The sequence below is a fragment of the Zootoca vivipara genome, chromosome 5, assembly GCF_965207765.1.
Source record: "Zootoca vivipara chromosome 5, rZooViv2.hap1.1, whole genome shotgun sequence".
NCBI classification, from domain to species: Eukaryota; Metazoa; Chordata; class Lepidosauria; order Squamata; family Lacertidae; genus Zootoca; species Zootoca vivipara.
The window spans coordinates 9781478-9805418 of NC_142588.1; the positions used below are offsets into that span (position 1 = coordinate 9781478).

Here is a 23941-nt window from a genome sequence, read left to right on the forward strand (position 1 = left end):
GAGTTTCTGATTTGATTGAAGTCTAATGGCTGCTGTCATTTTGGCCAGCTCTATAAATTCACATAATTTGTTTAACCAGTCCTCTGTTGAGGGGACAATGTCCCCTTTCCAATTTTTAGCTGTTAGCAACCTGGCAGCAGCTGTGGCAAGCCCCTCATATTCATTCTGTCTGTTCCCTCCCCTCGGTTGTTTCAGCTATCATGGGAAATCCAATATGCTGTGGCCAATCACATCCAGTCCTTGATGAAGATGGAGAAGAATCGCCAAGTGGCGTGTGGGGCTGGCATGCTGAACGCTCTTGTTGCCTCCTGCTTAGAGGTCCTGCACAATGACAACAACCCCTTGCATCTGCCTCTAATCAGACTCTTTGAGAAACTTGCGTCCCAGTCAATTGAGCCCAATGTCTTAAGGTACTGCCTTCCAGGGGTTTTGGTAATGGAACATTATGGGCTTGTGGCCATCTCCTCTTGAGGCAAAAGGGGACTGAACCCTCTTTGCAGCTAAGATGCTTAGTAGATGCTTTGTCTGCAAACGTTTTCAGCAGGGGGCTGGTCCACTGTCCCTCAGACCTTGTGGGGGGGCTGGACTATATTTTGAAAATAATAATGAACGAATTCCTATGCCCCACAAATAACCCAGAGATGCATTTTAAATAAAAGGACACATTCTACTCATGTAAAAACACGCTGATTGTGCCGGCTTCGGCTCCCAGGCCTTAGTTTGCCTACCCATGGTCTGCATGTTATGAAAAATCTGTTGTTGGAAGCACAGAAGTTGACAACTTCAGAATGGTGTCCCTTCCAGAAGATGACATTTCTCAATTTGTGCTAATGCAAACCATGAGGCCTGAGAGCAGACCAAAGTTATTTGGCATCCTTTCATGCTATATTTGATTAATCTGCATTTATGAAACAAATCAATAACTGCACTTTAAAGTCCCAAAACCAACAGAACAAAAACTAAAGAAGCCTGTTATAATAATCTAAAACATGCTTAATTTTTCCAGCACTGCTTACTTCGGCTACCAATTTAAGATCAGTCCCAATGGAGTCCCTCGTGGCAGGAGGGGGCCTGTGGAGGGTGGACAGGGGGAATGTGGTAGACATTGGAATGGGTCCTCAAGAATAAGAATTGAAATTGGAATGAAGAAATCTGCTAAAATTAGTAAATAGAAATTATGAACAACCAGGAAGAGGGGATATGAGGAAGTCACTAAGATATTGCCAAGAGATTTAAAATAAGATGAGTGGTCCCCCCCCTTTTTTCCTTTTTGGTTTTCCTATTTTTCTTTTTGTCCCTTTTTCTTCTTTTTTGTTTTCATTTTCAAGGCAATTATGGAAAACTATTTGGGTGGATACCCGCCTCTACCTTTCCTTGCCATCTTGTGGCCTCTTGTGGCAGGGGGGGGGGTTCTGGGGGGGAGGTGTGGGGTGGGGAGAAACTCAACTACATAATGGACTGCCTTCGACTGTTCTCTGTTCATGGGGCTCTCTTGTGGCAGAGGCGGGCCAGTGGAGGCGGGAGAGAAGAGGGTAGAATATGTTTATGTATGTCTTTGTTATATAAAATCAATAAAAAATTATATATATATATATATATATATATGTATATATATATATAAAATAAGATCAGTCCCAATGGATAAGCATACTTATTACAGATCTAAAATGAAGCTTCCAAGTATATACACAGCTAAAATGTATATATATTTTACTGGCCCGTGCCTTCCTTAGTAGCACGCTTAGATTTCAGATCAGGGTTAGCTGAACTGAATGCACTTCTCACTAAAACTGACAGGCTGAAGCTGTAGCTAAGCTATACAGTATTTAAACTAATATGTTTAGTGCAATGGAAGCATGGCGTACAAGTGAATTGGCGTGTGTTGATAACTGTTTTTTGCCCTCTGACCATCTGTCACTGAGGAAGAGCAGCAACTCTGGCTCCCCCCGGAAGAGTGGAGGCAGGCAGATGTAGGCAGCTGCTATATTTTTACTGGGTTCGGCTGCCTCGTGCAAATGTTCCTGTTGCTTTTACTTGGTCATGTGAGCCAAATCTTACTTTCTTTGACTTGCCTTTTTCAGACAGTTTCTTTGCCTCAGGACAACATGGCTGCCCATAGCATCGGGGCCCGGTCTAAGCCCACCCTCAACTTCTCTCTGTCGCAGAAGTGGCTCCTGTCGTGCATCTTGGAATGAAGGTGAGGCCTGGCCACGGAGCAGAAGTTCTGCAGAGCTTCTGACTGGCATTCTTGGGTGGGGGCTATCTGGCTTCCTGACACTTCTTTGGCAGTAATTGTGGTATTTCCTCTTATAACTTTGGAGTGTCAGGCATAGCTCTAGTGGCTTTAGCCCAAACGTAGCAGAGTTTTCCTGCACAGCGCAGAAGCTAGTTGAGGTGGAAATGACTAGTCGGCTAGACGCAGAATAAGTATTTACAGGATTTATTAAAAGAAAATAAAAGCAGCAGAGTTTCTGCATACAAAGCAAAGCAAAATGAATCCTCTCTGTCTCTCTCTCTCCAACCATGCGCAGCACTCCTACTCCAAACACCCAACAAGAAACAACTGTGCTAGCATTCCTAGATAACAGAGTTCAGTACTGGTCATTAACCAATCAGAGAGCTCTTGCCAGGTCAGGCAGACCCTGGCTTCCTGCCAAGAGTAAATTGACACTGCCTTGAGTTAATTGTGTGAAGCAAGAATCTGTAAGTTTCCCATGAGAACCAATTAACAGAAACCGAACATTTCCATGGATGACGGCAACATGAAGGTAGGCTTCATGTTGCTGAAACGGATTTGCTTTTGGTCCAATCCTTCAGGGCTTTTCTTACTTTCTTATGCCCTGCCTAATGTAACAGAGCCTATATCATACCCTCCAACATTTCTCCAACGAAAATAGGAACGCGCCGCTTTCAAAACTGAAATAGCAATTAGCCGATGTGTAGCCATACCTGTAGTAGATAAGTTACTGTCTTTTTACTTTCAAGCAAACTAGATTGAAAATCAACTGTTTTGCCATAGGGAGCGGGTGCCGCTGTGATCTAAACCACCAAGCCACTTGGGCTTGCCGGTCAGCTCCCGTTGCTCTGTCCCAGCTCCTGCCAACCTCACAGTTTGAAAGCATGCCAGTGCAAGTAGATAAATAGGTACCGCTGTGGCAGGAAAGTAAACAGCATTTTTGTGCGCTCTGGGCACTCATCATAGTGTTCTGTTCTGCCAGAAGTGGTTTAGTCATGCTGGCTACATGACCCAGAAAGCTGTCTGTGGACAAACGCCGGCTCCCTTGGCCTGAAATCGAGGTGAGCGCAGCACCCCATAGCCGCCTTTGACTGGACTTAACCGTCCAGGGGTCCTTTATTTCTCTCCCCCCCCCCTTTTATACCTTTTTACCTTCTAGGAGAACAAGGGAGAAGTTCATGGTGAGCTCTGGCACCTCTATTTCTAGAAAAATAGCACTGGTTGTACAGATTACCCCTCAGATCACAGTCCTATCTCCCAGTTGTGGAATGCTTTGCTGTGTTCCTGTAAGGGGGAGGGCTTATAGAGACCCCCCCCCTTCATCAGAAGCAGCCCATCTCCCAGCAGCCATGAGAGCGAAGGGTCTGATGGAGGGAGCAAGGAAACGGAGAGGGAGTGCCAGGGCTCTGGCAACATCCAAGAGACCCTCCCCCATAGGCAGGAAGAGAGGGAGGCGGAAAGAGAAGACAGGAATCGGTCTGACAGAAGACCCGTGCTCCCGACGCCAGAATTGAGGAGGAGGAGGAAAGGGAGGCGCTTCTCAGTTCCGAGGCTTTTATGCTGGTCCAGAACGCGGAAGGGGGCAGTGCAGGAATCTGACTCGAGCGGGTAGACATGGAATCAGCAGTCCGTTACACTGTAAATAATGTGCACCAATAAAAACGTCTGAAAGACAAGCATGTGGAAAGTCTTTACTCAAGAGTAGTCACTACTACCCTGACAGTTCCTATAGCTACGTTTCTTCTTCCTCCAGTTGCACCTCTCAGAGGTTCTCCCTTGAAGGCAGAACTCGAGATCCATAACAGAGTGCATTTGCCGTTATAGGTTCCGAAGTCACTATAATGAACAGTTCCCCAAATCTTCATCGGGCTTCCCTGGGCTCAGACACATCCTGGATATCCAACAGCTCCGCCGTAGCTCTCCAGGCAGCCATGAGCCTGGTCTCCATGACGACGCCACGCAGCCTGGATTCCCATCATGCCTGCCTGGCACCTTCATTTGTGGAATTTGACATGTCCCTGGAAGGATACGGGTACCGCATTTGCTTGTGCTTCTCTACCTTGGCACTAACACCCTCTGCCTTCGGCCCCGTATATTTTGCGTTCAGTTTGCAAGAATGGCACACAGTTTCATTGTGGCGTTACATTACATTTCCCTCTTCTGCATTCCTGTCACTTTGCCAGCTTACAGACAAATTGCCTATTTATGGGAACAAAGCAGGTCATGGGTCAAATGCATGGCAATTCCATGGCTAAGGGTTTCTCGATTCTACCCTGTGATAATTTAAAGCAGAGGTCAGCAATCTTTTTCAGCCATGGGCTGGTCCACCGTCCCTCAGACCATGTGGTAGAGCGGACTATATAATTTGAAAAGAAAACATGAATGAATTCCTATGCCCCACAAATATCTATCGAGATACCAATATTGTCTTGTCTTTCTGTGCTTTTCCAGCTGTCTGTTTCTTCCAGCATTGTCTACTGTTCTGGGCCCCAACGCTGAATCCTCCATCTTGGGAGGAACTGGAAAAGGTAAATATTTCCAGGTGAACTTAAAGTCTGGTGCAGACTGTGAGAAGGACTTAAAACTACCCACATGATCTACACCCTCTAACCATTCAGGGAGGCTTTTTAATGTTTAATAGATTACTGTATTTTATTTTTCTGTTGGAAGCCGCCCAGAGTGGCTGGGGAAACCCAGCCAGATGGGTGGGGTATAAATGATATATTATTATTATTATTATTATTATTATTATTATTATTATTATTATTATTATGTGGGGAGGGAGCTGACTGGGAAGGAGCAGGAAGCAAAGGAAGAGCAGCACCTTCTTTTCCCTGGCCAGCTATCGGCTGGCACAGGGAAGCAGGTGGCGCTGTGGTCTAAACCACTGAGCCTCTGGGGCTTGCTGATCGGAAGGCTGGCGGTTCAAATCCCCACGGCGGGGTGAGCTCCCGTTGCTCTGTCCCAGCTTCTTCCAACCTAGCAGTTCAAAAGCATGCCAGTGCAAGTAGATAAATAGGCACCACTGTGGCGGGAAGGTAAACGGCGTTTCCATGTGCTCTGGCTTCTGTCACAGTGTCCCGTTGTGCCAGAAGTGGTTCAGTCATGCGGGCCACACATGACCCAGAAAGCTGTCTGCAGACAAACGCCAGCTCCCTTGGCCTGAAAGCGAGATGTGCGCCGCAACCCCATAGTCGCCTTTGACTGGACTTAACAGCCCAGGGGTCCTTTACCTTTTTATCGGCTGGATAGTCCCCTTCAATTGGAAGCATAAGGAGCTGCCTTGTTCAATGCAAGACCATTCGGTTCAGTATTGTTGACACTGACTAGAAATGGCTCTCCAGGGTTGCAGGCAGGCATGCTTCCCAGCCTTACCTGAAGATGCCAGGGATTGAACCTGGCACCTTGTGCTCTGCCACTGAGCTATGACCCATCCCCTACACTTTACAGGTGTTGACGCATAAGGGCCCCTATTTATCAACTTGCATCCTGACCATACATTAATTCAAATAATTCAGGGGAGGTCGGTTAGACATTGAAGTCATCCCACGGAGACAGGGATGGGAAGGCATGCTTCACAGGTTGATCCTTTAGGGAGCACTCCTCCCCCAGCCAAGAGAATAAACCTGTTCAATGCCCTCCATTCAGGTCCTCCACTTCTCCTGTGCGGAAAGTGAGGCTGTGCTCCCCTGACATTAAAGCCTTGAGGCGGTTGGAGGATGGATGGTGGCTAACAGATTGAGGTTGAATCCTGACAAGACAGAAGTACTGTTCGTGGGGGACAGGAGGCGGGCAGGTGTGGAGGATTCCCTGGTCCTGAATGGGGTAACTGTGCCCCTGAAGGACCAGGTGCGCAGCCTGGGAGTCATTCTGGACTCACAGCTGTCCATGGAGGCGCAGGTCAATTCTGTGTCCAAGGCAGCTGTTTATCAGCTCCATCTGGTACGCAGGCTGAGACCCTACCTGCCTGCAGACTGTCTAGCAAGAGTGGTGCATGCTCTAGTTATCTCCCGCTTGGACTACTGCAATGCGCTCTACTTGGGGCTACCTTTGAAGGTGACTCGGAAACTACAACTAATCCAGAATGCGGCAGCTAGACTGGTGAATGGGAGCGGCCGCCAAGACAACATAACACCGGTCTTGAAAGATCTACATTGGCTCACAGTACGTTTCCGAGCACAAGTGTTGGTGCTGACCTTTAAAGCCCTAAATGGCCTCGGTCCAGTATACCTGAAGGAGCGTCTCCACCGCCATCATTCTGCCCGGACACTGAGGTCCAGCACCGAGGGCCTTCTGGCGGTTCCCTCGCTGCGAGACGCCAAGTTGCAGGGAACTAGGCAGAGGGCCTTCTCGGTGGTGGCGCCTGCCTTGTGGAACGCCCTCCCAACAGATGTCAAAGAGGAAAACAACTACCAGACTTTTAGAAGACATCTGAAGGCAGCCCTGTTCAGGGAGGCTTTTAATGTTTAATAGATTACTGTGTTTTATTTTTCTGTTGGAAGCCGCCCAGAGTGGCTGGGGAAACCCAGCCAGATGGGCGGGGTATAAATAATAAATTATTATTATTATTATTAAAGCTCCTGGAGGCAGACGCGTTTCCTTGTGCCTCGGGATAACTTTGCGCTACCTGCAGCCAGGACAGCCCAAGCGCATCGCTATCGGTAGCACTTGACTTGCAACCTTCCTTTCTGGTTCTCTAGGCCCCAGGCTGTTCCCCCCGTTGGATGGCCTGACTTTCTCCTCCTGGTTCCTGGTCAGCAAGTTGGGCTCTGTTCACAGTGGCCACCCACTCCGGTTCCTCACGCTGGTGCGTCACATGGCGAGGACAGAAGAAGAATTTGTCTGCTTTGCCGTGAGCTTTTCTCCCGTGGATGGTTGTCTGACCATCTCCACTGAAGAAGTGACATTCCAGGCCCTAGGTAAGGCCTGTGTAGGGTCAGGGTCAGGGCCAGGGCCTGAAAATGCAAAAGAAATAAGCTTGCTAAGATGTTTAAGACTGAATCAGATAAGTGCTGGAGATGCAAAGAGGTGGAGGGAACATTCTTTCATATGTGGTGGACCTGTAAAAGGGTAAAAGGGTATTAGGAAATAATCCACAATGAATTGAAGAAAATGTTTAAAAGTACTTTTCAAAAAACAAAAACAAAAACCCAACAACAACCATAGTACTTTTTGTTGGGGATAATTCAGATGGAAATTCCCAGGTGTCAAAAATGGTTATTTATGTATGCCACTACTGCGGCCCGTGTTTTGTTAGCCCCTAAATGGAAAATGAGCAAGGTCCCAACTAAAGAAGAATGGCAACTTAAGTTGAAGGAATTTTTGCAGCTTGCAGACTTAACATAAAGAATAAGAGGACAAGAAGAACATACGTTTAAAGAATATTGGAAAATGCTTATTGAATATATGGGGGGGGGGAATTGTGTACACTTGAAAACATTGTGTACACTTGAAAACACTGTTGATAAATTCAACAGTGTAAATAAGTTTTGATGGATGCAATAATGGAATACTGAATGGTTTAGTTTATGTAACATATGCAGGGATTTCTGTTGTGCAAAATGAACCATGGAAAGAGAAGAAGGGAAGTCATTTTAAGGTTGTTTAAATGAATATTCGAAATTGTAAGAGAGCATATAACAGAAGGCAAAGCCAGCATGAGATGCCTCTTCTGGCAAGGAGTTTCCAGTTTCCAGATACATTACTGACCAGAGAGTAGGGTCTCTTTGTGGCTCCCAACTTTCAAATCCAGGGCTAAAGCCAACATTTTCTTATTTTCTTCTTTTTTAAAACTGCCTTTAGCTCCCCCCCCCTTTCCCCTGCATTACACCATTAAGCAAGAAAGAACGAGGTCCAGCCATCTACAGAATGGTTCGCAACATTGTTTGGAAAGGAAACATTAAGGAATCTGCTTGGCTCCCCTCCTAATTAGTGCTGCTTTGAATTCCCTTCTAATCTACGTACATCTGTTAATTTCTGCTGCCTCTTGTTCCCAATTGTGGTATCCACCCCAAGGAAACCCTCCTTCTTGAGGTTCTTTCCTGCCGAAATCTTGGATTTATAATGTCCTGAAACGGGGGTGGTTCTCCACCTGGCACTGTAGGGGACATACAATTTGCTGGCCTTGCCTTCTGTGGGAATAAGAGTCAAACATTTGTTTGTTCCCTTGCTTGCTGACGTCATGGTAAGTCCAGTTTCTGTGTAAAGCTGAGCCAATGTACAGATTCTCAACTTAACAGCCACGGTTTCCGTCTGAGGGTCTTGCCACATACTTCCACAAAAAAAAAAGCAACGGGTGCTTATTTGTCCAGGGGGGAGCCAGACATTTTTCTAGACTCGGAACAGCTCTGTTTTAGGGATATCACATTTGCCAACACTCAAACTACAACATTGTAACATTGGAAATTTGATCTTTCTCTTCGAGTGGGGCCTTCCGACACGATTGTGAGTGCTGCGTGGAATGTCATTGCACAAATGTTGCCAGCAACTGCACGGATACAATCTTAAGATTCCCCAACCCCTCCCAGTCAAGATATATTTCTCCAGGGTTCTCACTCAGAGGAGATGAATTTGCAGCCACTGAGGAATCCTAATATCCACTTACAATGAATAGGAATCAAGTCCTTTCGTGGCATCTAGTACTTTTGTTGGAATGTTTACACGCTTGTATTTGTTGTGAATGACTTGCTAGCTTCTGCCGTTGCAGACATGATGGAACCTGAATTTGGAGACCTTGGGCGGTCCTCTGCCTTATCTCAAGTCCAGTTCAGATGCGCCAACCTGCTAGTGACCAGGCAGTGGCATCATCTGGCGGTGACCGCGGCAAAAGAAACGAAACAGACCTGCACCATTTCAGCCTATGTCAACGGGCAGAGAGTTGGCTCTGCGAAGGTAATCACTTTGTGCTCAGCTGAGATTGGCCCAGGGCTTATCCACGCTGCCTCTCGCCCCGCTGCTTTCTTCCCGGAAAAAACTTCTCAATTGGAGCAAAGGGCAATTTAGATAACAATAATAATAATTTTATTTATACCCCGCCCTTCCCAGTCAAGGCTCAGGGTGGCTAACAACAAAAATATCAACGCAGGTGTAAAAGAAACAATTCAATTAAAATACAGATTAATACAATGTTAAAATTCCATTTTAAAATTAAAAATCTACAAGTAAGATAAAACCATTATAAGATAAAACCTTAGGGGAGGGTAACCCCGGAGTCAGACTGCATCAGTCCAAAGGCTAAGCGGAACAGCTCTGTCTTGCAGGCCCTACGAAAAGATGACAACTCCCGCAGGGCCCTAGTCTCCTGAGACAGAGCATTCCACCAGGTCGGGGCCAGTACTAAGAAGGCTCTGGTCCTGGTTGAGGCCAGCCTAACCACCTTGTGACTCGGGATCTCCAGTATGTTATTATTTGTGGACCTTAATGTCCTCTGAGGGGCATACTGGGAGAGGCGGTCCCGTAGGTACGAGGGTCCTAAGACGCATAAGGCCTTAAAGGTCAAAACCAGCACCTTAAACCTGATCCTGTACTCCACCAGGAACCAGTGCAGCTGGTAAAGCACTGGATGAATGTGATCCCGCGGCTGGGAGCCCGTAAGGAGCCTCACCGCGGCATTCTGCACCCGCTGGAGTTTCTGGGTCAGTTTCAAGGGCAGCCCCGTATAGAGCGAATTACAATAATCAAGTCTAGAGGTGACCATCGCATGGATCACTGTGGCCAGATCAGGTTGAGAAAGGTAGGGGACCAACTGCTTAATGCAGCGGAGATGGAATCCTCCCCCTCCCCCCAGATCACCATGTGTTCCAATCAGGGGGCAATCTAGGGGGCTCACGAGGGTCCAAGGTTGTCACTCAGTCCTGCTTTCTGACTGGCTCCTCCATCCTTTGGCTAGAACTTGCTCACGGCCAGTGTTGGCAGGGTGGGTGCTCACAAAACTGAATGCTCCTACAAAAATAAAAATAAAATCCTAGAAAATTAGATATCGGAAAGAAGGGTTCTAGCCTAGCCTAGCCTATATCTGAGTTCCAGGGCGAGGTGACTGAGCTACTGTCACGGCCTTGACCAGTATCACCTTGAGAGGAGAGAGGGCTGGGCAGGAACAGCTGGAAGGAAAAGGACAGGAAATGGCAGGAGGGGAAGGGGAGGGGGTGGCAAGAAGCAGCCACAGAGTGAAAGGGCTCACGGATGTTGAGCCGGAGCCCCAAGACCACTACACCAGCTTGGGAACATAAGGGGAAGCTACCCAGGTTGTCAGCAAGGGAGAGGCGGGAGTTGAAATGTAGGAAGCAGAAGCGGAGATTAGGGCTCCCTAAGCTTTTATGTGGGTTAAACCACAGAGTCTAGGGCTTGCTGATCAGAAGGTCGGTGGTTCGAATCCCTGCAACGGGGTGAGCTCCCATTGCTCGGTCCCAGCTCCTGCCAACCTAGCAGTTCGAAAACACGTCAAAGTGCAAGTAGATAAATAGGAACCGCTCTGACGGGAAGGTAAACGGCATTTCCCTGCACTGCTCTGGTTCGCCAGAAGCAGCTTTGTCATGCTGGCCACATGACCCGGAAGCTGTACGCCGGCTCCCTTGGCCTATAGAGCGAGATGAGCACCGCAACCCCAGAGTCGGACACGACTGGACCTGATGGTCAGGGGCCCCTTTACCTTTAAGCTTTTATGTTGGAGCGAAAAGCCGCCAAAAGTTACTTCCTGGATCTGAGTCCGACAGGACGGATGGCTGAATGATGTCTGCTGCCTTTGTACATATGTAAATAAAGACTGAAATATGTATAGCTCAGAGTAATCAGCACCATTTCTTGCGGAGAGCACCACTACTCTTACAGCTACCCAAATGTAGCATAGTCATTCAGCAGTTCCTTTTTTCCTGCTGCAGATGCACTACATCCAGCCTCTCCCAGGGAGCTTTGTCTCCATGGACCCATCTTCCTTTATCGATGTCTATGGTTATGTGGCTACCCCGCGGATTTGGAAACAGAAGAGCTCCTTGACTTGGTGCCAGGGCCCGATGTATTTGTTTGAAGAAGCTCTGCCCATGGGAACTCTGCAATTTATTGCCAGCCTTGGTCCAAGATACTGCAGCAACTTCCAAGCGGTGGGGTTTAAAGGTAAAAGGTGTCCCCGCGGCCACTTTTTCACCACTGTTTTAAAGGTTTCCACCAGAAGAGAAAGAGAGCTCCATTTGGCTGAGTGCCTGCCCTCTGTATAGGCTATGGCAGGCATGTCCAGGTGGTTCTGTTCCTGCTTGGCAGGGGGTTGGACTGGATGGCCCTTGTGGTCTCTTCCAACTCTATGATTCTATGATCGTGATCTACTGGTCGATTGCGGGGCCTCTGTGGTCGGTCCTGGTCGGTCCCGATCTATCACACACCCCAAACGGGGAGGGGAGCGAAAATAATGGGGGAATTCATCAACTTTGGCTCTGTAAAAAACAGCTCAACTATTTTGGTGTGTTGTTGTTTAGTCGTTTAGTCGTGTCCGACTCTTCGTGACCCCATGGACCAGAGCATGCCAGGCACTCCTGTCTTGCACTGCCTCCCGCAGTTTGGTCAAACTCATGTTCGTAGCTTCGAGAACACTGCCCAACCATCTCATCCTCTGTCGTCCCCTTCTCCTTGTGCCCTCAATCTTTCCCCACATCAGGGTCTTTTCCAAGGATTCTTCTCTTCTCATGAGGTGGCCAAAGTATTGGAGCCTCAGCTTCACGATCTGTCCTTCCAGTGAGCACTCGGGGCTGATTTCCTTAAGAACGGATAGGTTTGATCTTCTTGCAGTCCATGGGACTCTCAAGAGTCTCCTCCAGCACCATAATTCAAAAGCATCAATTCTTCGGCGATCAGCCTTCTTTATGGTCCAGCTCTCACTTCTCACTTCCATACATCATCTCACTTCTCACTTCCATACATCACTCACTTCCACACATCACAGAGGCCCCGCAATCGACCAGTAGATCACGATCATAGAATCATAGAGTTGGAAGAGACCACAAAGGCCATCCAGTCCAACCCCCTGCCAAGCAGGAACAGAACCACCTGGACATGCCTGGCATAGCCTATACAGAGCCTATTTTGGTGTAGCCTCCCCCGAAAAGCTCAACAACTTTGGTCAATCCAATGGGTAGATCACTGCCAGTTTTTTTTTAATAGTGGGAGTAGATCGCAGTCTCTTGGGAGTTGGACATGCCTGTGCTATACCTTGCCCTGGGCAGGAAAGTGCTGGGCCCCCACAGGTCAGGAAAAGGCCAGAGGCTTAAAAATGCAATTGACTTTTTTGGGGGTAAATTTATTTATTTGGGTTTTTCAAATTATTTTTTTTACAATATATGAATGGGGAAGGATGGGGTGGGATATATTCTAATAACCAATGCTGGAGGGAATGGTTCCCTTCTCACCTAAATGATTGCTTTGCCTCACACTGAGAGTATGCCATCACCTTGCGTTGTCCTTAGGCGCAAGCTCTTGTAGCAGCGTACTGACTGCAGCCTTGGTAGCACAGGAGAAGATTTCATTCGGAATCAATGCCATGAACTCATCTTACACCACGATCAAAAATATAAAAGACTTCTATGGCGAGGTGGATGGTCGCCTGATCGCTAAAGAGGTTAGTTAGTGCCTTTTGGCCTTTTGCTGAGCAGTGAAATGAGAGATTTATTATTGTTATTTTTACAATTTCACAGAACACAGGAGGCTGTAGGATAACCCACCACAGAAGGGGTCCTTAAAGAGAGAGCACTGTGGCCAAACGAGGCATAACTCTTATTCTAAAAATGTAGCCAGTTAGCTTGTTTGAAGGCCCAAGTAAATTGATGCTGCTTTGAACATCTAGCAAATTCAGCCATGGGTCTGTCATTGTTCTAAAAAAGGAGACTTTCCCAGAAATCTTTAGGCCTGAGTGAAAGCTGGCAATTCTCAAAGTCTGACCTGAAGCAGTTTGACCCAAAGTCATGTTTGTTTGTTTGTTTGTTTGTTTGCTTGCTTGCTTGCTTGCTTTTTCTTCAGGGAGAAAGCCAGAAGCCTGGGCACAAAGCAGGGTTGGGGGGCTTCTCTTCTAAAATTTAAACTGCACATTTTTTGAGCATCTGAATCTACTGTTTTGTAAACACACAGGAAAGCGGGTAATGAACATGCACTACTAGAGCATCGTTAGAAAAACATGATGTGCTGGGGTTGGTCTTGATGACCCCCCCCCATGGTCCCTTCCAGTGTGGTGTAGTGGTTAAGAGCGGTAGACTCGTAATCTGTGGAACCGGGTTCGCGTCTCCGCTCCTCCACATGCAGCTGCTGGGTGACCTTGGGCTAGTCACACTTCTCTGAAGTCTCTCAGCCCCACCCACCTCACAGAGTGTTTGTTGTGGGGGAGGAAGGGAAAGGAGAATGTTAGCCGCTTTGAGACTCCTTCGGGTAGTGATAAAGCGGGATATCAAATCCAAACTCCTCCTCCTCCTCCTCCTCCTCCTCCTCCTCCTCCTCCTCCTCCTCCTCCTCTTCTTCTTCCAACTCCAAGTCTGCAATTCTAAGCTACATGGACCAATGTACAGTGGTACCTCTACTTACGAATTTAATGCGTTCTGAACGCACATTTGTAAGTCGAAAAAAATTGTAAGTCGAATCCCATAGGAATGCATTGGGAGAAAAAAATCGTAAGTAGAAAAAATCCTATCTAAACCACACCCAGTATGGCGGACGGAGCTCTATTCGTAAGTAGAAACATTCGTGAGTAGAGTTATCCGTAAGTAGAGGTACCACTGTACTTGGATCAAACTTTTGTTATTTACTTTGTCAGATTACTGTTTCATCTAGCCTAGAACTGCCAACCAGTGCCCTTCTCAATCCTGTTACTGGAGATCTTGTTTAGGTAGACCAAACCTAGATGAGCACATCTATGAACTATAGCTCCTTCTCTAAAAGTGTAGACTTGAGGTATATGTATATAGCTCCAAATTACGAGTATATGTATACTCGTAATTGCTGTGAGCTGCTAGACTTGCTCCAAAAGGCATCACATTTGAGCTCTGAGGTCACAACCCCCGAGCCTCTGGTTCTGAGCCTCAGGCATCCTGACTACCACATATGAGACAAGGAGACTACAATGGCGCATTAGGTCCTAATGCAGCCTGTGTATTGCAAATCAAACTCTTCCCCACTTCACATGACTTAGAATAATAGAAGAGTTGGAAGAGACCACAAGGGCCATCCAGTCCAACCCCCTGCCGAGCAGGAAACACCATCAAAGCATTCTTGACATATGCCTGTCAAGCCTCTGCTTAAAGACCTCCAAAGAAGGAGACTCCACCACACTCCTTGGTAGCAAATTCCACTGCCGAACAGCTCTTACTGTCAGGAAGTTCTTCCTAATGTTTAGGTGGGATCTTCTTTCTTGTAGTTTGAATCCATTGCTCCGTGTCCGCTTCTCTGGAGCAGCAGAAAACAACCTTTCTCCCTCCTCCATATGACATCCTTTCATATATTTGAACATGGCTATCATATCACCCCTTAACCTTCTCTTCTCCAGGCTTAACATACCCAGCTCCCTAAGCCATTCCTCATAAGGCATCGTTTCCAGGACTTACCAGAGGCAGAAGCGGTGACCTGGGAGGCTGAATAAAGTGTGCAGGTTTTGCAAAGGCATTAGGCACTCCTGAATGTGCTCTGTTCATGAAGGGAAGCCTAGCGCCACAGGAGCCGTAGTCCCACTGAGGCATCCATGCATGCCAATAACACCAGTGTGGTGTTGAAAGCATTTGCCAACCTCTGCAAGATCCTAGCAAGGCCTTTAAGCCTACAGTGGTACCTTGGGTTAAGTACTTAATTGGTTCCGGGGTGCCATTCGCACCTCGAAAGGTACTTAACCCGAGCGGCGATAGCGCGCGTACGCGAAGTGCGCAGAACGCTTCTGCGCAGGCACGCGCAGCGGAACCAGGAAGTAAACACTTCCAGGTCCGCCGCGTACTTAACCTGAAAGTACGCAACCTAAAGCGTACTTAACCCGAGGTATGACTGTATTGGCATCTTGGAAAATAGTCCAGAACATTTAAGCTATTTCCTTATAGGACCAGAATGGTCAACGGCTCTGAATTTCTCCATCATATGGCATTCAAGAGGTCCCCCCCCCCCAAAAAATATTATTATCCTTGTTGTTTACCTGCCTTGTGTGACACAATAACTTGCTGTATTTTTCAGCTGGAGCTCTCTTCCCGTGACAGCACAACGCCAGTTTTCATGTCTCGAAATACTGCAGGGAAACTTGCAGGTCCCTTAAGAACTATTGGATCAGTTGCTGTAGGCTTGTACGGTAAGCAGAAATGATGGCCATGAACAGTGAAATATGTTAAGAAGTATAGCCTAACTAACTAACTAACTAACTAAAATAAAGAAGTCTGACCAGAAGGAGGGCTGTAGGACCGAAGGCCCTTTAAACATCGCCACAAATCACGTGAAAGCCTTTTTCATTTGGTGGGTGACTACAGGTGGCAGGGGTCTTTCCCACTGAATTAGCACACAAACATTTTTTTGCTGCACCAATTCTGTGGTCAGGACAACACAGGATTGGCCGACGCCCCAACCACCCCTGGACCAATGGGGACAAGCGGCTGGATTGTAATTCTTTAGTGGTGAAGCTCTCTGCTACATCAGCTCCTAATGTGCAAGCGATAAGCAATAACACTTCCCGCTAACTAGCTGTCTAGGCAAACTGTGACTGCAGACCCATGACCCCCCCCCATACCCACCCCCACTTTTTTTTTGGGGGGGGGACGTGCCTTTCCTTGACAGCTGAAAGCTGCAAGTCCAGGTCACCTAACTCTTCCTCTTACCCTATGCAGATCACTAAAAATTTTTTTTGTTTTTTTGGTAGCTAGGACAATGTTTCATAGGCTCTTGCTGCATATGTAATTTCCCAAAGCACTCATAAGGAGGAATTTACCAATACAATCAATGAACATTTTGATAGTGGGAGCTGAGCTGTGCTGTCTGAGCGCTGGTACTTTTTGCAAAGTTTCTAATGACAGCTTTGGCTATGTGCAAAGATTTTGTGTTAGTGTCACATAGGTACATTCTCTTTCTATTCATTTATTAGTTTTTGTTGGCGGGTGAGAGAACTTGGAGGCCCCTTTAACTTGTTTCCTTCCTGTAACTACATTGTTAGAAAGATGGACAATTGTATGTAATAAAGAAACCTGATTCTGCTGCTGGGCTTTCCAATCCTTTTTTTCTCTCCTTGTTGCTTTCTGTGTTTTTGATTTCCCCCCCTGAATGGGACTACAGTGAGTTTGCCTCCTCACTTTATTCTCACTTTATTATTGCCTTCCTTACAGGGACCCGGGTGTTCCAGTCCTGCCCAGCAGCTGTCAGTCTGAACTACATAGGAGGCCCTGCTATTATGCTGGGTCTCCTTGCCATGGCCCACGATGACCACACTGTGTACGCTGCTGTCAAAGTCTTGCACTCCGTTCTCTGCAGCAGTGCAATGAGCGAAAATCTAATGAGACAGATTGGTGGGTACCAGGTGAGATGCTAAGTCCTTTTCCACAGCAACCATACCTACCAAGTTCGTGTGGGAGAATTAAGGGACCGGACCGGAAGTAGCAGACCGGAAGTAGCTACTGGAACTGGGCGGAGCATGCTCAGAAGCGACTTATGATGCTGCTTTGCCCAGTTCCAAAATGGCCGCCGCACCAGAAGTCGCACTGCAGCCATTTTGGAACTGGGCAGAGCTGCATCAAAAGTCGCTTCTGAGCATGCTCCGCCCAGTTCCAAAATGGCCGCTGCGCCAGAATAAACCGGGGGGAAACAAAAAAAAATCCGTTTTTTCAGCTGAGAACAGCTAGAAAAACGGGGGTTTCCCGGGGAATACGGGAGACTTGGCAGCTATGACAGCAACAGTGGTCTCCCTTATCATTCACATGGTGCTTTTCTCCAAAGTCTTTTGAAGCCTTGAGATAGATTTCTCCAAACCTCACTCAAAAGATGAACATTCGTAGATTAAAATTATATGAATGAATCGATTGAATGCTGTGTTGTAATTGTTTTTTAAAAAATGGATTATTATTTTTTTGAAATCATTTTTATTTGGCTTTACAAATACAAAGTTATATGGATCCAAATACAATGCCTTGCGCGGCGAAAAACTCGCAAGACGAAAGCATTTTGCGATGTTTTTGGTGACTCGCAAGACGAAGTTTTTCGGCGGGGTGTTTTTTTTTTTGCTGCGGCAAACCGCGCTTCTCAAAACGAAATTATCGCAAGACGAAGTGACTCGTGGAACGAATAACTTTCGTCTTGCAAGGCGCCACTGTACAGAGATTCCTCTGAACCTTGCGACTTCTCCCCACCCCCTCCATGGGGTCCCATTTTGAATATTTACAACTGTGACTGCAGACCTGTGCCCCCCATACCCACCCGCACTCTTTGGGGGCACCTGCCTCTCCCTTTTTAGCGTATTCTTCCATACTCTAACTTTTATATCAATCCACATTGTCCATGGTATTTGTTACACTGCAAGCAGGGAGGTGTCTCAACAGCCTCGAGCCTTCGTGATTCAGTGGGATTAAAATAAAAGACATAACGAGTGTGTTAAATATATGTAGGATGAAATAATGTGGAAACAGCTTTTGATGGTTCATTTAGTAATGGTTGTGGGGAGCAGTGTCTGACCTTTGTCATACTTCAGGGGTTCCTCAATGAATAACCCCCTATTTGTCTAGGAGTAGACAAATTTGTCAATATTTCTGTTTCCCATTTTTCCAATCATAAGTTTGCCCCATTTCCACATCAATTTGCAATTTTTAAAAAATAAAGTTCTCACAAAAATTATTGACATTTTAGTGCACATTCCCCCCCGATGTGCATATTTGTGGATGTAATTTTTCCAGATATATATCTTTTTGCTATCAGTTCTTTCTAGTGTACTGCATTTTTATATCCACTTTCTCCTGATTGAAGCATTTTTGTTCTACATTTTTTTTGGGGGGGCGGGGCGGTTGAGAACTGCATTGCAAAATTCATATATTGTTTCAGGAAGCGTGAATGAGGTCGGTCTGCATTAAAACTGTGAACCAAACTGAATTCCTCCTCCTTCCATATGCAGCTCCTGGCATACCTGTTGAAAAGAAAGATCCATTTGTTAAACAGCAGAATTCTGCAACTCGTCTTCGCCATTGCGGGCATTACTGAGATCAGCCTGGAGGCCCCCACCATCAAGAACTTGGAGGCATTCCAGCATATTGTCTGCTGCTTTGAGGTAAAGATGCCAAATCTCTTTCATAGTGGGGGTTTGGGGGGGGGGCTTCTCCCTCTCTATAGAAAGAAATCTCATTCCCTATAAGCCTCATTGAGTGAGGTTGATGACCTGAGTCCAGGTTGCACCATTTTGGTCAGCATGCAAAGTTTACCTAATGAACGGAACACAAGCATAGGTTTCCATCTAGACAACTAGATGTGAGTGAGAAAGGGGCAACCCCAGACCTGACATGCTAGTTTTCTATGCACAGGTGATGATTTTTTATGGAGCAACATGCAATTAAGTTTGTCAGCTTTGCCATGCATGCCAAATCCTAAACATGTGTCAACCAGGCATCTATAGGGGGACAGGATGCGGGTGGCGCTGTGGTCTAAACCACTGAGCCTCATGGGCTTGCCGATCGGAAGGTCAGCATTTCGAATCCCTGCAACGGAGTGAGCTCCCGTTGCTCGGCCCCAGCTCCTGCCAACCTAGCAGTGTGAAAGCATGCCAGTGTAAGTAGATAAATACCCGGTAGGTACCACTGCAGTGGGGAGGTAAACGGCATTTCCGTGCACTCTGGTTTTGTCATGGTGTTCCGTAGCACCATAAGTGGTTTAGTCATGTTGGCCACATGACCTGGAAAGCTGTCTGTGGACAAACGCCGGCTCCCTCAGCCTGAAAGCGAGAAGAGCGCTGCAACCCCATAGCTGCCTTTGACTGGATGTAACCACCATGGGGTCCTTTACCTTTTTTTTTTTACCTGTAGGGGGCAGTTATTATTTTTCCTGTTTCGGCATACTGTCACCCTTGCTACAGTTAGCAGATGAACCATCATCACCATATCTTCTTTTTGTGCAATATCTTGATGGTAGATTACCGTGTTTCTCCAAAAATAAGACACCGTCTTATATTTATTTTTCCTCAAAAAAACCCCACGGTGGCTTATTTTCAGGGGATGTCTTATTATTATTATTATTATTATTATTATTATTATTATTATTAAGTATGGTACAGTTTAACAGTTTAACCTACAAGGTTAAACTGCCTATCACTATGGCTTATTTTCGGGGTATGGCTTATTTTCGGGGTATGGCCTATTTTCGGAGAAACACGGTAGCCAAATGGCATTGCCAAGACTGAGTTCCAGTATGCCTGCATTTTTGTTCATGTCCGCATAATCTGAGATATGTTGGTTACAGTCATTTTACATCTGCCTCACTGATCTGTTGTTTCTGGATTGGTACCGCTCAAAGTCTGATTGCGGCCAGGTTTGTTATACCGGTATTCCAACTGACATTTCGAAATTCAGAAGGGGAAGATAAGCAGCTCAATTTTTAACACCTCTTTCTACCTGTAAAATGGGCACACTGCAGAAACAAACTTCCTCTCCTTATGCTTTGGAAGGATTCTTCATATGCCACAGACGTTCGAGTTCAACACATTGTTAACCTAGGATGGGATTCTCGGTTGCGCACCTAACATGCCACTCAAAAGTTCTGAGTGTTGTTCCTTTTGGCTTTCAGCTTTGGTGCCGTGCCCCTGAAAATATGGAGATTTCTCTCTTTGAACACCTAACAGAAATCCTACAAACTTCAAGGTATGTGGGCTGGGCAGCATGTTCATGGAGCCTGGAATCAGGGGCTAAACACATGCAACACATTTTGTGGGATAAAGGTGCAGCCACAAAATTTGTTCAAATTCAGCCACTGCAAACTTCCAGTCATGCACATTTCCTCCATTCAGTTAAACTCAGCTGTTGTTCGTGGAGCAAAGGGGAAGGCCTGAAACATTAAAAGACTGGTAGTTGTTTTCCTCTTTGACATCTGTTGGGAGGGTGTTCTACAGGGCAGGTGCCACCACCGAGAAGGCCCTCTGCCTAGTTCCCTGCAACTTGGCTTCTTGCAACGAGGGAACCGCCAGAAGGCCCTCGGTGCTGGACCTCAGTGTCCGGGCAGAATGATGGAAGTGGAGACGCTCCTTCAGGTATACTGGACCGAGGCCATTTAGGGCTTTAAAGGTCAGCACCAACACTTCGAATTGTGCTCGGAAACGTACTGGGAGCCAATGTAGATCTTTCAAGACCAGTGTTATGTGGTCTTGGCGGCCGCTCCCAGTCACCAGTCTAGCTGCCGCATACCATGCTAGGTGGACCTTAGGGCCAAACTACCCATTAAATGAAATTCAAACAGTTTTTAGTTTGAAAGAAAAGCAGCTGGGTGAAGTCCCACTATGAAACATGGTCCCATGCTAGTTTCCCACTGGAAATTACTCTCCTATATTGCTATTTGTCCCCCGAAGTGCTGTTTACTGCCAAGGATATGGTCAAGGGCAAATAGCAGGTGGGGACGCTGATCTTAATAATAATAATAATAATAATAATAATAATAATAATAATAAATTTTTATTTATACCCCGCCCTCCCCAGTCAAAAACTGGGCTCAGGGCGGCTGACACCAACAGAATTACAATAAAACATAAAAACAATTGATTAAAATACAGATTAAAATACAGTATTAAAATTTAAAGTGTTCATGAATGGAGATAAAGGATTCATGTGGCTATTGTTACTTCAGAACATAACCGGAAGCTTAAGAGTGCTTTTAAAAATGCATGTTTACTATAATTTGTAGCTTCACACTTAAACAGACCCCGTGGGATATGTTCTTAAGGGCATATTCAGGAACATTGAACAGATATCAGGTATGCCTTACAACTGCCAAGAAATCTCAAGTACGCACTCTTCTTTTGTAATTTCAAAACATATTGGAGACCTGTGAATTCTATTTCCTTCTCATTAAAAGGTCTTCCAGGATCCTGATAATGTTTTCTTCTGACTTTTCTAAGAAAAGCATTTATTTCCACTGACGTACAGCTCCAGAAATCAATACTTTTGTTTGATTTGAACTCTCTTAAGTCAGGGCAAATATCAAAGAAGAGTTATGGGCGCGAGGGGAGGAGGGAAAGAGCAAGAGGTGAAACGATGACAACAATTTATCCCCCTGGCTGACACTGAAAACTATTTGATTTCCCTGTCAGTCTTTTGATGGGTTGCCAAGGCAACATCAGAGGTCAAAGGTCCAGAAGTAGAGCATTGTATAGGAGAAATGCAGATTTGGTTGTTTTCATCATCTTCTTCTTCTTCTTCCAGGAAAGGTTGCTAGTGATCCTTTTGTCTGTTACAGAAAAGGAAGCTGGAATATGAAACTTGCTCATCGGGTGCAGATGGTACCCAGGCTATTTATTCTCTTCAGTGACCCTGAGATTACACGCCCTCGCATCGGCAGGATCTGTACAGTACTGTCCCATTTGCTACGCAGCCATTTCAGCATCAAAGATATTGATTGGTATTATCATTCATCTTTCCCAAAGTGTGTGGGGGCAGGAAGCATCCATAGGAAGTAGGATTGAGACAAACACATCACCCTAAACTTTGCAACCCCCCTTTTGGGTCTTTTACCAGTTTTTCTGTAGTTTTCTTTTTTGAGGGATGGGTTATGAACGCTTCCCCAGTTCACCCATTGTGCTGAGGGGTGCTGATCATCTTCCTACCGTAGTTGACTTGCAGTACAGAAAGGGAAGGCAGAGAGCATCTTCACCCAATTTCCTAGGGAAAAGTTCTGTGACTTTTCAGAAACAAAGAAACACGAATTAATTAGGAATTAAAGTGGGTGCCATGTTAAGAAATTCTGTGGTGAACAACTAATCACATTTTTTTAGCCAATGAGAACAGTGTTCTGAGCTCACACTAAGTGTTGTCATGCTGAGTGTTGTCATGCAGAACTGGTAACGTTACTGAAAATTGACGGTTTCCCCCTTTTTTTGAAAGGGTTGGCTTGTTCTTGGTTTACACTTTATACCCTTCCTCTGTGGATGAAAGCCATACCTGCCCGGACTCTGAAGATGGTAAGGACTGACACTGTGTTGAATATTCAAGAGGTTCCATTTACGCAAAGAAATAGTGAGAAGCACCAGGAATTTCCACAGCTGCTGTGATGCAGCTTGGCCGTTGCCAAGGATACCACAGCAGGGATGAGTGGGTTGGGTCCACACTAGGGGCGCAGAAGGGACAGCATCTGGAGGGCACCATGTTGGCTATTGCTGCCTTAGAATGTGGCTCTTTTAGAAGTAAAACAATTCTCATATTCAACTTTAGTTCTCAGCTCTTGCAAACCTTTAGGAACTAATTCACTTTTGCCTCACCGGGGGGGGGGGGGGACAAATAAGATTAAACCAGGTTGTTCAGAACTTAATGCACATCTGTTTTTGGTTTTCTGATTTTTAGGCTTAGGACAAACATCTGGAAAAATGATTTGGCTACGAAACCAGCTGCTGAGAATGCTGCTAGATATGATGCGTTCCGATCAACTTTGTTTTTCCTCTGAGTAAGTAGGATTATGGGGCAGGGGAAGGTGAGAGGTGGGGTGGGGCACCAGATGTTGGTGTCACACGGGCTGCTATTAAAATTCGAGATGCCAAGGTCCTTCACTGGTCCTGACGGAACGAATGTAACAGTGTGATATTGAATTTTGCCCTGTGGAGCGCCAGAGAGCTTTGTGAAGCTTGTAACTCTGCTGAATTTCCAGTGCCCTGCTGAATTACCCATGTAGTACCGTGGGCACAGGGCCCTTTACAATAATCAAACATTCCCAATTGTGTCTCTAGAGCAGGGACCCCCAAACTGCGGCCCTCCAGATGTTTGGGCCTACAACTCCCATGATCCCTAGCTAAGAGGACCAGTGGTCAGGGATGATGGGAACTGTAGTCCAAAACATCTGGAGGGCCGAGGTTTGGGGGTGCCTGCTCTAGGGGGTGTCTTTTAACCAGGGTGTTTTCCACACAGGATCCAGGAAGAGGTATTCCAGACTCTGGGGCCTGACTGGTTCATGATGTTCACACAAAGTCACCTACACCCAAGCACAGTTGTGCTGGCTGTGAAGTTTCTACTTCATTTTCTCCACAATCGCACACTCCTGCATAAATTCAAAGAGGGGATGATGGCTGGCCTCTGGCTTGAGAACAGCTCGGCGGGGCTGAATCTTTTGATGGGTAGGTCCTACGTATACTTGTTCTTGTTACGTCAAGCCTGATGAATGTTCTGCCATTTCTGAGGGGTTTAGGAGAGCATACCTGCCAAGTCCTGGACTGCAGAATCCGGGACCGGCAGCCGCGCGACACCAGATGTTGCGTAGACGCAACTTCCGGTGTCGCTTTGCCCATGTATGGGCACCAAAAATGGCCGGCCCCCCGGCAACGGAAGTCGCGTCTACGCATGTCCGGAAGTGCGTAGACGCAACTTCCGGTGTCGCTTTGCCCATCTATGGGCACCAAAAATGGCCGCTGCCGACACCGGAAGTCACGTCTACGCACTTCTGGACATGTGTAGACGCGGCTGCCGGCGCCGGCCATTTTCGGTGCCCATAGATGGGCAAAGCAGAGAAAAATGGCCGCCGGCAGGAGAATATAAGGGAGAATAACAGGAGACGAAG

General features: G+C 46.5%; 1 protein-coding gene across 2 annotated transcripts in view; it reads left to right on the forward strand.

Annotated features, from left to right (window-relative positions):
* The window catches only part of LOC118096134 (WD repeat- and FYVE domain-containing protein 4), a 158507-nt gene that overhangs the window by 29220 nt on the left and 105346 nt on the right, over positions 1-23941 (forward strand). For both annotated transcript variants that reach the window (XR_015949956.1, XM_060275113.2), the window contains exons 7-22: positions 196-410; positions 2082-2197; positions 4061-4268; positions 4688-4764; positions 6937-7155; positions 8943-9127; positions 11113-11344; positions 12685-12836; positions 15416-15527; positions 16549-16739; positions 18321-18473; positions 19979-20052; positions 21638-21799; positions 22282-22358; positions 22738-22837; positions 23296-23501. Coding sequence is in view for 1 of the 2 variants with exons in the window: in XM_060275113.2 (XP_060131096.2) it covers positions 196-410; positions 2082-2197; positions 4061-4268; positions 4688-4764; positions 6937-7155; positions 8943-9127; positions 11113-11344; positions 12685-12836; positions 15416-15527; positions 16549-16739; positions 18321-18473; positions 19979-20052; positions 21638-21799; positions 22282-22358; positions 22738-22837; positions 23296-23501 (2479 nt within the window). In the remaining variant the exon portion in view is untranslated. The remainder of the gene's footprint in view (positions 1-195; positions 411-2081; positions 2198-4060; positions 4269-4687; positions 4765-6936; positions 7156-8942; positions 9128-11112; positions 11345-12684; positions 12837-15415; positions 15528-16548; positions 16740-18320; positions 18474-19978; positions 20053-21637; positions 21800-22281; positions 22359-22737; positions 22838-23295; positions 23502-23941) is intronic.